The 14,554-nt window shown below is 38.5% G+C and overlaps 1 protein-coding gene across 1 annotated transcript in view; it reads right to left on the bottom strand.

Annotated features, from left to right (window-relative positions):
• Positions 1–546: 546 nt before the first annotated feature.
• The window catches only part of rnf150a (ring finger protein 150a), a 28,385-nt gene continuing 14,377 nt past the window's right edge, over positions 547–14,554 (bottom strand). The window contains exons 2-7 of the mRNA XM_084715175.1: positions 12,926–13,176; positions 10,082–10,153; positions 9,811–9,893; positions 8,740–8,836; positions 7,927–8,140; positions 547–2,911 (exon numbers count right to left, since the gene is read on the bottom strand). Coding sequence (XP_084571301.1) covers positions 2,793–2,911; positions 7,927–8,140; positions 8,740–8,836; positions 9,811–9,893; positions 10,082–10,153; positions 12,926–13,176 — 836 coding nt within the window. The 3' untranslated portion in view covers positions 547–2,792. The remainder of the gene's footprint in view (positions 2,912–7,926; positions 8,141–8,739; positions 8,837–9,810; positions 9,894–10,081; positions 10,154–12,925; positions 13,177–14,554) is intronic.

The raw sequence follows: 14,554 nt of genomic DNA, 5'->3' as shown, positions 1-14,554 counted from the left end.
CATTTAACTCATCATGACATAAAAGAATATTTATTTATACAAAATGCTTCATTATAACCTGATATTCAAGTCCCACGCTAGGTGTATTATTGATGGATTTTATGATCTTTAATAGGCCTATTTTATACTTTTCATTATTTGTATTTTATATATATTTATATATTTTTTATTTCATATTATTTAATTTATTATGCACCAAGAGTGAAACACACTTGATGTGCATATGTGTAAGTATGGTATGGTTATTCTATTTTGTCATGGTACTAATATTGTATAAAAAAAATAAATAAATAAAATAATTAAGCGTAAAAAAACAAAAACAAAACACAAATCATCAAATTCTTCCAAGGGACATACACGAGAGGCGTCCCCAGTGTACTTTCTGTCTTGTAAGAGACAAAAATGGAGAATGTCTGTACTTGGCTACTCTCCACTTAATTACAGAGCTTTTAAATAAAGTTCAAGGAATAGTTTGGACTGTTGAAGTGGGGTTACACGAGATACACTCAGCGTATTACCTACAGTAAATGGCGCTTGGCATGAAGCTAAGCAGCAGCAAAATGTATTTTATTCACCTCAAAAAAGGCACACCCAAATATCAGTTTACACCAAAATTTACAATATTTTCGCCTCTTTACCTTGCTGTAAGACAGCTTTTTCCAATGGGAAACTCTACTGCTGCCTCAGTTACTTTGTGTTATTATCTGACTTCGGCATTTTAAAGGGTTAATTCAGATTCATTGAAATCACACAATAACACAAACAAACTAACAGATCGAGGCAGCAGAAGCCCAGCAACTCTCAGAGTCATCAGTAACATGTATAGCATCAGTTTCCTGTCAGAAAAAGCTGTGAAAATGTTCTAAATAAAGAGTACACTTCAACAGATGCTGATTTTTTTTTTTTTAGGACATCCTTTTTTAGATGACTAAAATATGTTTTGAAGCTGACCCTGTCCACAGCAGTACATTGCTTGGCTTCCCACATCAGGACTCCTACTGCTGGGCATGTTGACCAGCATCTACTGTAGGTAACGCAAATCTAAACTCACCCGTTAAGGTTAAGCCACCAGAAGGTGCTGCTCCCTTGAACATATATATATATATATATGTATATATATATACGTATATACATATAAAAAAACAGAAATGTCTCTAACAGGCTTTCAGCAGAGTAGCTGGCAGTCTAATTAATTCTTTAACACACTGGCTGTAAAGTGTTTTGTATGGAGATCTTTGCAAAAACCCCTAATCCAGAAAACACAAGGGATGTCATTTTCTAAAATTAGCCAGTTTAGCATGTACATAGTCTAAACAAAACTTGTAAAGTGTTCCACAACTGTAAACATTTTCATGCTGTAAGCTTTTCACGCTATTAAAAAATCCCCTGCTTGGGGCATCAAAACTGTCCAATGAAAACCCCTGACCATTTCAAATGCATCCTGCATCTTTCAAATGCATTGCTCGCCTCCTTTTCCACCAAAACCCATCCCTCTGTCGTCCAATTCTACATCCTCACGTTGTTTCTGCAGCTTCATATCAGAAACAGATTTCCTGCCATTCCAGTCTGTTTGACAGCCAATGGAATCAGTGAACACGAAAAACAACTACCATGGTTAAAATACTACAGAACATCTTGGCACAAAGACTTGCTGACATATTTATATTGGCTGGCTCGACAAGTGTAGGAAGTTTGTCTACAGTATGTGCACACTGCCAAGCATTTGGTAGTGACAACTGCTACTGCCAGCTGTATTTAGCAGCAGTGTGAAGACGGATATGAACATTTCCCTCCTGACAGGCAGCAGCGTCATGTGTTGTTGTGATAACTTGTAAATCAGCAGCAGTTCCAGTAGGGCAGTGGGTGACATCACTTCAAACTGCTCGTGGCAAGCTATGATTGTCAAATATGAGGACAGAAATATTATCTATCTTGTGTTTGGTTGTTTCCTCTCAGCAACAGGAATATTCAGTTAGAAGTTAGAAATTAAGGTGTCACAAAACAGTAACAGAAACAGTTACACTTAGAAATTACAGCATAACGTGTGCATACGTATTCCAACTCCTCAAATGTCATATGACCACATGAACTTAAAGATCTGTGCTTCAAGTTTACATGGAATAATAACGTGTACCCATGTCTGACATTGAAAGATTGCTGGTGGGAATTCACACCAACTGTTAGGGACTGCCAACAAAGGCTCTTTTCATGCTATCCATCCATCATATCAGTAAAACTGACTTCTGGAATATGTTGGCAGTGATCTCATACCAAGAAATCAAACAATCTGCATTATTTATAATAATTAAAGCTGCAAACTGGCATTAAGGAGGCCCTGCTGCTCCTGTGCTTATACTGTGTCCAGCAGCAGGTTTATGTTGCCAGAGTGAGGAGAAACTAACTTAGCCTTTTCAGTACTGTGAAGGGCTACAACAACATCGTATGTGTTTCAGATGCTAGGTTTAAAGATGTGAAAAGATATCAAAAACTGGGCCACCACAATGTGAGAGCTGTGCATGGCTGTCCGGTCACCATGGCAGTCAAACCAACAAACCTGTGAGGTGTGACTGCCAGAAAACGAGCAAGCAACAACGTCCACAGACGTGGTAAAGACAGAACTGGGTGTTTTTGTGCCGCTAAGCTGTATTGCTCATTTGCCGATCTTCTGAGAAGTCACGTCCTCCAGGGGCTGAAGATGTGGCGAGTCTCTGTGGGCCCCCGTCCTTCGGTCCTGCTCTCATCCTCCTTTTCCTGGTGATTCATGCTTTTTTTTTTTCTCAGCTTTGATTGGCTCAGGATTTGGCCACTTCACATTCCTGCTCCGTGGACAGGTCTACCTCAGACATGCCTACTTCAATGCCCATGATGATAGAAGTGTCTGAATCACTGCTGAGCGGAGGCTGGTGCTCACCTGAGGAGGGGAGACAGGGAGGTGATTCATTACTTCACAGGTCACTGTCTGATGCAGTTATAGCTGTGTCTCTGAATGGGGACAGTATTCTACGGTCAAGGCCTCGAAGGTTGAATTCTTTGGAATAATGTCATTGTAACTTAAACCTGTACTAATGTTTTTGGCCACTTGGGGACAGTGGAAACAAGACAGAACACAACACCGACTGGTCACCTGCAGAATATGAGTCCAGTATGCACTCTCTTTTTGCTCTGATTTTGGTCTCTACTAGCATCTGACTCATTAGCTGCTAAATGCTCCACTATGCGGTGTTGTGCATGAATGCGCCAAAAGAGCAGCAACACGCTCATATTTGCAATTAATGAACGTGGATGTGAGTGACGTTCTCTCTTAAGAGCAATAATGGTGCTCACATCATCAGATGATTAAAAACAAAAGTGTCATCGCAGCAGAGAGAGAGTCTGAGTGTGAATAAAAGTTTTGGTTGATCATGCAGTCTGAAGTGTATGAACTACACTGAAGGCTGGAGATTGTGTCACAGTGAGAAACAGATCTGTGTTATATTCGCTCTTCTCCTCTGTCTGGTCTCCCTTTTCATCTCCTTGCAGTTCTCATGTATTATGGAGCGTTCCATTTGCACTGGAAAGTCAGAATTTCAAGTTCTCAGTTGGAAATTTCAACAGCATGTTGGTGTTCAAGTTTGCTGTAGTGTAAAACCTTCCCAAATTGCTGTGAATTGTTGTGTGTCAATAACTAAAGATATGAGTAATCCTAGGGCTTCAAATTAAAACATGAATCATGCACTACTTAGTATGACATCATTATAAAGGCTCCAGCGTCCCTGGTAGGACAAAACAAAACAAAATTTTCTTAAAAATTTACTTAAACCAACTAATTGATTATCAAAATATTAAGTGATTAATTTAATAATCCATTAATAATGGATTATTCGATCAATCGTTGCAGCTCTAACTGCATCTCAGCTCTAACTGCATCTCAGCTCTCTAAGTGTGTTTCCAACCACCTGTTTTGATGCATATTTTCAATTAGTACAGGAAAACACATGAGAGGAAAAAAGAAAAAGTCGACATGGCAAAATAAAACTGTTGTTTTTTGTTTTGTTTTTTTGCTTGGCTGAGGTGGAGAAGTTTGTGTAAGTGCAACGGAAACAAACTAAGTGAAAGAATCATGACATTCATGAAGAGGTAACTTAAATATCCACTTAACCTTCAGCACCATTGAAGGGACGAATTATTAAATGAAACAAACATAACTGCTACATTTTTGTTTGTTTGTTTGTTTGTTTGTTTAAGGTTTGACCACTACTCTCTTGATTACATCATCTTGTTGCACACACTTCTTCTTCAGTGGTTTAATGGCACTCAGTGCACTCAGCTCCTAATATGCACAAAACAGATGTGACTGGAAACATGGATTAATTTGCATTTTCTTATGCAGATTTTCTGGAGATCTGTTTAAAATTTGCATTCAGTTTGAATGGAAACTGGGCTTTTCACCCTGCCTTCGAGTTTGGCTGCTCATTATAGCTGTGAACACTTTTGCCTTCAGACGAGGTCAGACAACACAAATAACATGAGCTAGTTTGTTTTGATCACACCAACACCTTTAGCCTGCAGCTGCCTCATACAAGTTTTGACTGAACTTTTTTTTTTTTGTTTTTTACAAGAAACAGGGCTCTTACCGTGGAGGATGAATTACTACAAAGATCAATAACTCTGCAACAACAGAGAGCAACGTGCAAGTCCCACCTTCCAGCAACAAATCAGGTCATTTTCTGGGACCCTGACTGCAGCACACACCAAGTAAATGGCTGCCTCTGCAAAGACTGATTGCTGCAATACCATTAACGACAGCGCTCATTATTCAGGCTAAGGACGCAACACAAGCTGCCCTCCATCACTGCCAACCCACAGGAGCAGAAATCCTGACAGATCGACTTGTTCGTTGCACGCTAACTGTCTGTCAGTGACATCGTCTCTGTTAGCTCAATAGTGCTGTGACATACGACAAATTGCATCTGATTTACATACTAATTAACCTCAAGGAGGATACCTGCCTGTGGCGAGCTGATCCACTGCTCCTCAAGCACACAAAAGAGGCAGAGAACATAACTCTTCTGAAGAAGAAGAGACCCTTTAAGGCAAATTGGAAAGTATTACATCAGCATCATGTATTTATTTAATGTCCAGCATTTAGCAGAACAAATACTTGATGTATGTTTTTATAGTTTACGTTTTCTCTGTACTGCTCCACCCTCACCCTTTATGTTTGGAAACTGTGACATGCAAGTGGAAAAAAATGATGTTTTTCTCCTGTGTTTATGACTTAAGAACAGATGAAAAAAAAGTGAAACTTTCTATGTTCCTTCATTTTTTTTTTCCAACTGTGAAAACAGGAGAAAAAGAAAAAGTTTTGGCTGGTGGCATCTTGTTTTTTGTCAGAATCATTTTTCTGAGTTTGTTATTGTCATACTCAATTTGGCCACAAGAGGCTGAGGTGCACATCTGTCCCATGGTCTAAATATGACTAAAAGCATTCATCTTTTCTTCGTATCCACACACTCTAAACACAAGTTAAGTAACATTACTCTCATATCTTGAACCTAGAAAGATTATCCTGGCAAAACAATCAGAGAAAATGGATCACCAGATTTTTTTTTAATCACTTGCCTCTCAGAGCTTCCGTATCCAGGTCTTAAAACACAGTATAAAAGTTTAATTATAAACCCTACACTGACCTTAAGCAGACTACTGAGTGGTAAAAAAACAGCAGGAACAACAATAAAACCACTGAGAAGTGTAATTACAACAAGCTGGATAGACCAGAAACAAACTGTAAAAATGTCCACAACAGGCTGGCATTAAAACTCACATACGATGATCCATAAACTACTGAATTTGTTGTTTCACATTTCAAAATGGGATCTTTATCTTTTAAGCCCGAACAGATAAATGTGTGTTTTCTATTATTCATAATTGCTCTTTAAATATTACAATAAAACTAATCAATAAAACATAAAAATCCCATTTTTATTCCTCCATCCAACAACAGCATAAGTATTATACTATGTGCACTTGTACTTAAAACTTTTCAAACTCTGTTCTGGCTACATCCCTGTTTGGGGAAAAGTTTATGTTTCAGAAGCTAAATGGCTGAAAAAAAAAAAAAAACATGTGTATGAGCATGTGCAGTGTTGATAGCTACCAGATGTTGAACAGTCGACGGTCAAAGTAACACCCGCCAGGAGTTTCCACAAGGTGCTAAAATGTGCCACATACTTGAACATAATAAGTGTAAGTGGGTTAGGTTGTGTTTCAGGAGAAGGAAACATTATTCTTACCCTCCTGTTTTGCCCAGGAGGATCTGAAGCGGGGAACAATGACCAGGTGGCTGCTGGCCTGATTTAGACCTCAGAATAAACTATTTAACCCACAAATGACAAAACTGAGTTAAAGGTTATGGAACCAGAATCAGCACGCTGTTAGAAAGCTGGTTTCTTCTGGGGGACAAAAAGACAGAAAATCTTGTTACATCTGTTTCCTTTTGCAAAATTTTCCACTGTACGAAACTATTTTCCGAAACAGGACACATAATGTAGAGCACATGGTGTTAATTTTGTCTGGATCAAAAATGAATGTCCCAACTTCTCGTCTTAGCTTTATGTAGAAAATATCAGTTCATTAACCCTTAAATGGGCACATATAAATGTTTTGGAAAATTAATTAAAAAATTTCATGACCTTTAGCTTCCATTTTACACTCTAGAGCTCTAAAGACACATTGTCCAATTAGGGTATAAATTCAACATTTTCCCGTTTTTTTAAATAGTCACTAGATATAGATTTTCAGTTTACTAATACAGAACACAGATGATACCTAGAGAATTACATGACCAGAGCATGTGAGCTAGTGTAGCTGGGCTGTGGCAACATCGCTGGCACTCAAGAGTTAGTGGCAGGGTATATTTTGGCAAATTTTTCAGGTGCAGTGTACAACTTTAAATTGACCATGCCTTATGCAGAAAGAGGTGGTAGAACAGATTTAATTGTTTTATTGATTTTAGACACCCATCATTTCCCAAAAGGGTCTAATTCTAGTATAGTGTCTAATGCATTTTTAGGTGGTAAGGAGGGAAAATGGAAGTTTTTCTTGGCAAAACTGCACACATGTAAGTATTTATAGAAATGGTTCAGAATATTATGATATTTCTGCAGTGCTTTAAATGAAGCGAACGTGCCCAGACACCAAAGAAAGACAAACCATTCCTGTGCCATATCTGTAAGATAGCATCGATTTGGGATGGAGGGAACAAGTGACTGTCTACTAACAGGAACAAAGTGTGTGACCGGCTGAGTCAACAATGCTTCATAAACTGGAACCATATTTTAAGGGACAGGTTTTGGAGACTTAAACAGCTAAGGGGCAATATAGGGCAAAAACAGATGAAGGTAATGAATAAGATTTAATAATAAGACCTTTTATTCTTTACATAAAAAAGTAAAAAGTAAAAAAAAGTTATTCACGTTTTGCACGCTGGAAAACAAATCAAATCTTTGAATAAACACTTAAAGTTATTAACATTTATAAACAAGTTTTCTTATTCCTGTTTTTATATGACCATCCTCTCTGTGGTTCACCAACATTAGCAAAATCCTACTGGCAATGCTGGCAATGGAAGCTGAGCAGATGGGAAAAAGTTGCAAGCATTTTGGCCAGAGACCATGCAAAACATGTCTGCACTGGTGAATTAATCAATAATACACATTTAAGAGTAAAATAAAGAGTAATCAATATGCTAGCCATTTATATTATTGATTATCCATAGAGTATGGGCCTAAAAACATAAGTATATCTGTATAATGTATCCTCCAGGATTCAGACATTCAACGCTTATTTATCAAAGTTATGAAAATGCAATTCATTATTTTTTCAACAAGAACATGGACCATATGGTGCGTCAGCTCTGTGCTGTGAATGTGTGACGTCTGTACTCACTGCTGGCGATGATGTGGCTCTCCACCCCTAACTGAGGTTCTGTCTCCGCGTCAGGGTGGAGCTGCTCCAGGCCGATCGCTCTTCCGGCTGGATCCAGAACCACCGAGCTCTCGTTAACTGTGATGTCACTCGCCCCGCTGATGGCGTTGGTGGGTGGACCCCCGACAGATGTCTCGTAGTCTGGAGGAACATCGTCTAAACAGTCTGCGTTGAGCTGGAACATGTCACAGATGTCTTTAGAGTCACTCTCAGGCATGTCATGAGCGTTCATTACTTTAATCTTTTAGTTTGATGAGTCTTAATATAACCTACATTTATTTTATGTGTTTTATTATTATTGTTTTTATTGTTTTATGTTCTGGTTTCTTTACTCCTTGATGACAGTAACTGAATATCTTAGGGTTGTGTACAAAACAAGACATTTGAGGAACACTGTGCCCTATTTTCTGACATTTTATGGCCCAAACAACTGATGGATTAATTGAGAATATGGTTGACAGATTACTCCATACTGAAAATAATCCTTAGTTGCAGCCATAAGATCAGTAATAACATGGTAATAGTGGGGTAATAGTTTGATAATAAAAAGGTTTTAGTAAATTAAGGTTTATTAAGTTATTACCAAATGAATAACCAGGTAATAGCTTGATATTAACAATGGATATACCTAAATTTATATAAAAGTGGTATGGTATTACTGGTGCTATTACTTATTACCTTTTTATTAAGAACCTATTACTCCACTATTACCATGTTATTATCAAGCTGTGATATAAAGTGCTACCATGTATTTATGTAAGTAAAGGAACTCACTGGGATTCCCAAGGCTTTGAGGATGTTCATTTTACACATGGGGCACGTCCGATGGTCTTGTAGCCACGGGTCTACACAGTGCTTATGGAAGACATGCCTGACCGAACAAGAGGACATTGTACAGATTTGGACACAATTTAGCTATGGTACATGTGCTGTGAAGGTGTAGAAATTCATCAGTTCTAACATGCATAGCGATCTGGATTCTGCAGTGATGCATTGGCATGCTCTGCTGCAGACAGTCAGTCACTGCAGTGGGTGGTAAAATCATTGGCAGCTGTCTGCCGACCATCAGTGACATCTACATCAGCAGGTGCAGGAAAAAGGCCACCTCGATTATGACGGACTCTTCCCACCCCGCACATGGACTATTTGTCCCCCTACCCATCAACTACACAGGATCAAGACCAGATCCACCAGACTGAGGAACAGCTTTTCTCCAGATGCTGTAGGACTGTTGAACTCTCGATCTCACTGAGTTTCCTGTACTCATCGAGATAACTGCTCCTATACTGTGCACAACCTGCTGCTGTTCATCTGTGTGATCCACCTGCTGCTATTAAAAACATTATATTGTTGCTATTAGAATCCCTATTTATTGTGCTGTCTACTTGAGCCCTGCCGCATTAAGCTGCAACACTGATTAACTGATTATCAAATTAATCGGCAACTATTTTGATAATTGATCAATTCAGGCGCACGTTAGCCATTTTCAACCTGCAATCATAAAAAAAAAAAACAGCAAGCACAGCTAATCAACCAAGAATCCAAGAGACACGAACTCTATGAGAGATGGAAGCAAATCAATAAATCTTTGGCAATTTTTTTGCTAACTAATTGATGAAAACCAGCCATGTACAGTAATACAGAAAAGTGAGGAGGAGATACACTGATACATCGAGATACATCAAGAATTGTCGACAGGTGAATCATAACAGAATTGAATCATTAGGCTGGTGAAGATTCACACCCCGCATGAACCGACTTTATGCTTTCATTTAAACAGCAAATAGAGATACCTAGTTGTTATGTTACAGCATGTTTAACATAGATCAAGCACACACATCTTACCTGCATGGTAATATCCTTACAACATCATTAGGTTTATAACCTTCAATGCAAACTGCACAGTTGTCAAAGTCTGACTCCATCTCCTAAAACACAGAACACAGGCAGAAATAAAAAATAAGCAAAAATAACAAATATATCTATATACCAAATAAAATAAGTATAGTATAACTCAAACAAGGAAAAACACATACTGTCAAACTCACTGTGTGGCTAAACAGGCTTTGTAGTTTAGGTGAAATGTGCTGTTTGCAGTGTGGAGCACATCATTTACCTTGTCTCCTTTCTTAATGGTGCGTACTTGCAGCTTACTGATGGCCTTTTTGGCAGCGTCTCCCAAACGTCTCTGCAGAAATACAAAAAACTTTATTACTGACACCAGCAAGTTTTTAAGAGTGGACAAAAAAAACCTCAGCAGTATGCAGGTATCTCATCAGTCTGTTCATATACAGGAGATTCTGCTGATGTTTTCACATTAGGTACGATTGCTTCCTACTGTGCCTGAGTATGATTGCTCACACCTCCGCTCCCCCGCCAGCCTGCTTTCACACTAGAAATGTTGTTCTGTACCTGAGTACAGTTGCATCATCACCTACACCACATTTGTTTAAGTTGTTGCTACGGTGTACAAAAACCTCCCAATCGCAGCATCCTAATATCCATAAAATCCACTTTCTTGTTTTGGTGCGGTTCGCTTTTGCTGCAGACTGTACTCAAACACACATGTACCGTTCTGGAGGCCAACTCTTCAAGTGAACACGAATCAATAATCCATTGGATTTTGCAAGACAGCATCACCACCCTACATCTTTCTTGTGAATGTGCACCAGGTTGAAATTTCACAAGATCAAACATGGTGGTTTGAAAGCTGGGGATTCATTTGTTTTGTTTCTTAATATTTGTTTTATTTGAACTGAAAGGAGAGCTGACATTATCTACTGACATCCCATTTACACCTAGTATTAAAATGTGATCTGAATCCAGGTAAATTATCTAGATAAGGAAAAATGCATGCTAATGCAAGGTATAAATGCTTCGTAATCAGCATGTGATCAGATCGTCCAGACCCCATCTGAAAGCAGTCTGGCTTTCTTTGTGTTCAGATCTTGGGTGTAAAAGCAATCTGTGATATTAGCTGGATGACTTATCTGGATACAGACCATATTTTAATACCAGGTGTAAATGGAGTCCAAGTGTCAAGTCGAGATGAAACAGTATGAAAATTTCTCATGACATTTACAGTGACCAAAATTATCACGGTTATAAGTATTATTGTGACATTGTTAAAATGTGTTTAAATATTCAGAAAGTACTGATAAACATGCTGAAATTATTTCACAGAGTTTTATGCTGAAGCTCTCAATAATTTGACATGGCATCATGTTCTTTGTGATGTCAGTGTTTTCAGTGATGTAAAACACGTTGCTACAGCGCCTGCCAGTGGGAGACTGTTGCTAGCTGTAGTTGATGCTGGACTAAGTACTTACTTTGAGTATTTTTAAAGCACCTCGCACTTATCATGGTAATTAAAATTTGAAACTGTGATACTAGTCCTCCTAGAATTTTATTGTGGTTTATTGTGAAACCGATTATCGTTAAGCAAATAGATCAGAGTATAAATCACCACCACTGAACCACAGTTAGAAAACCAGTGAACCACAACGACTAGAATTACATCCGGACAGTAGAGTAAGTTAGAGTGCCTTCAAATGAACATCAGTTACATTCAAGCCCTGGCCAGACGAACTCACACAACGCTGATTAAGCCTATCACTGCCAGGTAAATCTCTGTGTTTGGCAGCGTACCAGAAGTTTGTAAATCTGGTGTCTGTGGCGACAGTCCCACATTGGGACAGTGGTAGTGATCCATTTTACATCAATCAGCAATGACTGGTTTGCCAGAATTGAAGGGAGGAGCACCTGTAATCTACTTTTGGACGGTGTCAGGGATGTGATCATTTGACCTGTTTCAGAAACTTGATTAAAGAAAGATTCCTTGGCATTAAAGTAAATGGGCCTCATTCACCAAATGTTGCATAGAGGAAATTTCTTCTTGAAACACATATGTGGTTATGAAGACTAGCATTAACCAAAAATCAATGTTTTTTTTTTATGTGGGGTTTGTCTTTAGGTAAGCACAGAAAATGCAACAGCACACTTACACATATTTGAGTGCTGACATGTTCCACTGTTGTATATTATAGGATTGAAATTACAAAAATATTTTTATAATTTATAATATTTTAAACTATTATTGTCAATATTTTACAAAGAATTATGTTCTTTTTAACTAATGATTCATTTGACCTTACAGTGTGATTACGTAGAGCTTGTAAGTAAGAAACACGTCACTTGAAAAAAAGAAATCCAACAGGTTTTAGTGCACTCTTTTTTTTTTTTGTATTAATTTCTGGGATTATTCAGGACAGCGTCTGAGATCAGACATGGGCAGCTGAATGGAACCTGGGTGCACGCCCCAGTGGGAGTTAATCTGTAAATAATATGGGTTTTCAGTTTAGCATACCACTAAGAATATCCCACTGTTGAAGCACAACCTCCTTTTTCAAAAACATACTGAGATATTGGTGAATGAGACCTAATGATCATTTAAAAAAATATATATATTGGAAAAACAGATGGCAGCAGATTCAAGTGCAACAGTCAAACACACCAACTTGCTTTAACTATTGGGAGTAAACTGAGAGCACATTTGTTCAATATGGCTGAATTCTTTATACAACATAAATCAACATAATTCAAAGTGAGAACGCAAACAATGGTTGTCATGGCTCCGGCTCATATCGTAACAGTCACGATGATGAATTGTCAGTACAGACGTCACACAAACGTCAGAGGCAGTCAGTCATAATAAAGAGACGGCAATAACAGTGTTTGCTGGGCTCGAAGGGCCAAAGAGCTGAGCTGGTTGATGGTTCACTGGTTTGCCTCGTCTGTGTTCAGCCAGCTGTCAGGCTAATTCTGCTCTTACAGCCTTACAGAGCCGACACCAGGTGACTGCATGGAACAATGTCAAAAGTGAGTACGCCTTGAGGTCAAACCAACATCAGCTCGTATAGTCATATTTTGATTAAACAAAGCGCACACAGTCCTACTGTACCTGGTTGCGGTCTCGTGCATTAGCGTAACGGAACCTCTGGATGTAGTAGAAGACGAGCCAGGCGAGGGAGATGATCATGAGGACGATGAAGGAGATGGAGACAAACACGACGGACGTTCTGCTCACGTACTTCTGCAGGTTGCGGGTTCCTATGGTGATGTGCAATGTGATGACAATGTGCTGCTCCAGCAAGGCCACAATCTCACGGCCTCTAGGCTCTGGGATCATGATGGCGACAACATCACCTGTACCTGCATACACACACACACACAAACACACACACAATCACAAACAACCAGTTTAGATGTTTAGCAGGTAAATCAAGGACACAAAAATCACTGAACTTACAGTCTGGGCAAAACAACAGCAAAGCAATAAATCCCTGTGAAACCACAACAGAAAAGAACTTCTTTAAAAAGCCCAGTTAAATAGCTGCAGGCTTAGTCTACACAGTTTCTTACTCCGAGCCTTCTTACAATACTAATCTATTAGACATCAAAAGTAACCAAATCTTATAATATCCTTATCATATTAATGCCAAAATGCTATTACTGTATACAGCCTTGCTTCCTTAATAATTACTGGAATATGCAAATGCTCATAAATCTAATCTGCTTTACACAGTTAAGTAGCCAGACTTCCAACCTCCAACCCTGGATATAAAGAATTGTGCTTGAAAGCAGAGCAGGTGTGAAAACTCAGGTCCTGTGGGAGCTTAGACAGACAGAACAACTAAAGCCTCACTCTCTGTGTAAGAAGCTTCTTGCAAGCAGCCTTCTGTTACTTTGCATGTTGTGCACGATGAAGGATTTTGCATTTTTTTAAACTCCTGCACCTGAAAGACGCCCAGGAGCAACAGAATAGGAATGGGATTTCTGTGGGTTTGCATAATAAAAACACTCCTATCAGGGGCTCCTAGCATTAGCATTAGCTAAGACGGTGCTTCTTCTCACCCTCTCAGCTAATGCCTCCCAACACCTCAGTCTCTTGAGTGATAAGCTTTGCCTTCTGCCTCGAAAGCAAACAGACACCCAGCTCTTCATAGAAAAGTTACTGCATACGATACTGTATATATCTAATCACTTTTGCTTGATAAATTTGCCTTAAACAATTAGCTGACACTTTTCTGTTGATCAATTAATTGGTTTATTATTTCAGTTCCAACATACACAAACATAAAATATATAATATAGATACAGATATTTTCCCCTGGTATTTGCTCATCACAGAAGTATTGGTATCAGCGAATAGTTCTTGGGATAATTAACAAAAAACTGCAGTACAGACAAAACAAACATATGTTGATGTAATTTAGAAATTATGTGGCCACTGTAGTTAGTGACCCAAGGAGCCCTGACAGTTAATTTCTTTTGTTAAAAAAAAAAAAAAAAGATTATTACGTTTGCCTTTATTTGAAAATTTGCATTGAAGATTAACACATTTGAACATGGACATTTGAATTCTAAATCAACATTTGAAAAGCTGTTTTTCTTGCATGTGCATTTATTCTGTTTGAAATTTGAACATTTCTAGTTAATAATATACTATTTGTAGAATTAGATTTCAGTGGTGGCTGAAAGTTTTTCAGACTAGATTGATTAAAAAAGACAGATAGATGGAATAATCTTC

Source organism: Lutjanus erythropterus, chromosome 3, assembly GCF_056507025.1.
Source record: "Lutjanus erythropterus isolate fLutEry1 chromosome 3, fLutEry1.hap2, whole genome shotgun sequence".
NCBI lineage: Eukaryota > Metazoa > Chordata > Actinopteri > Lutjaniformes > Lutjanidae > Lutjanus > Lutjanus erythropterus.
This window is presented reverse-complemented; position numbering and strand designations above follow the sequence as displayed.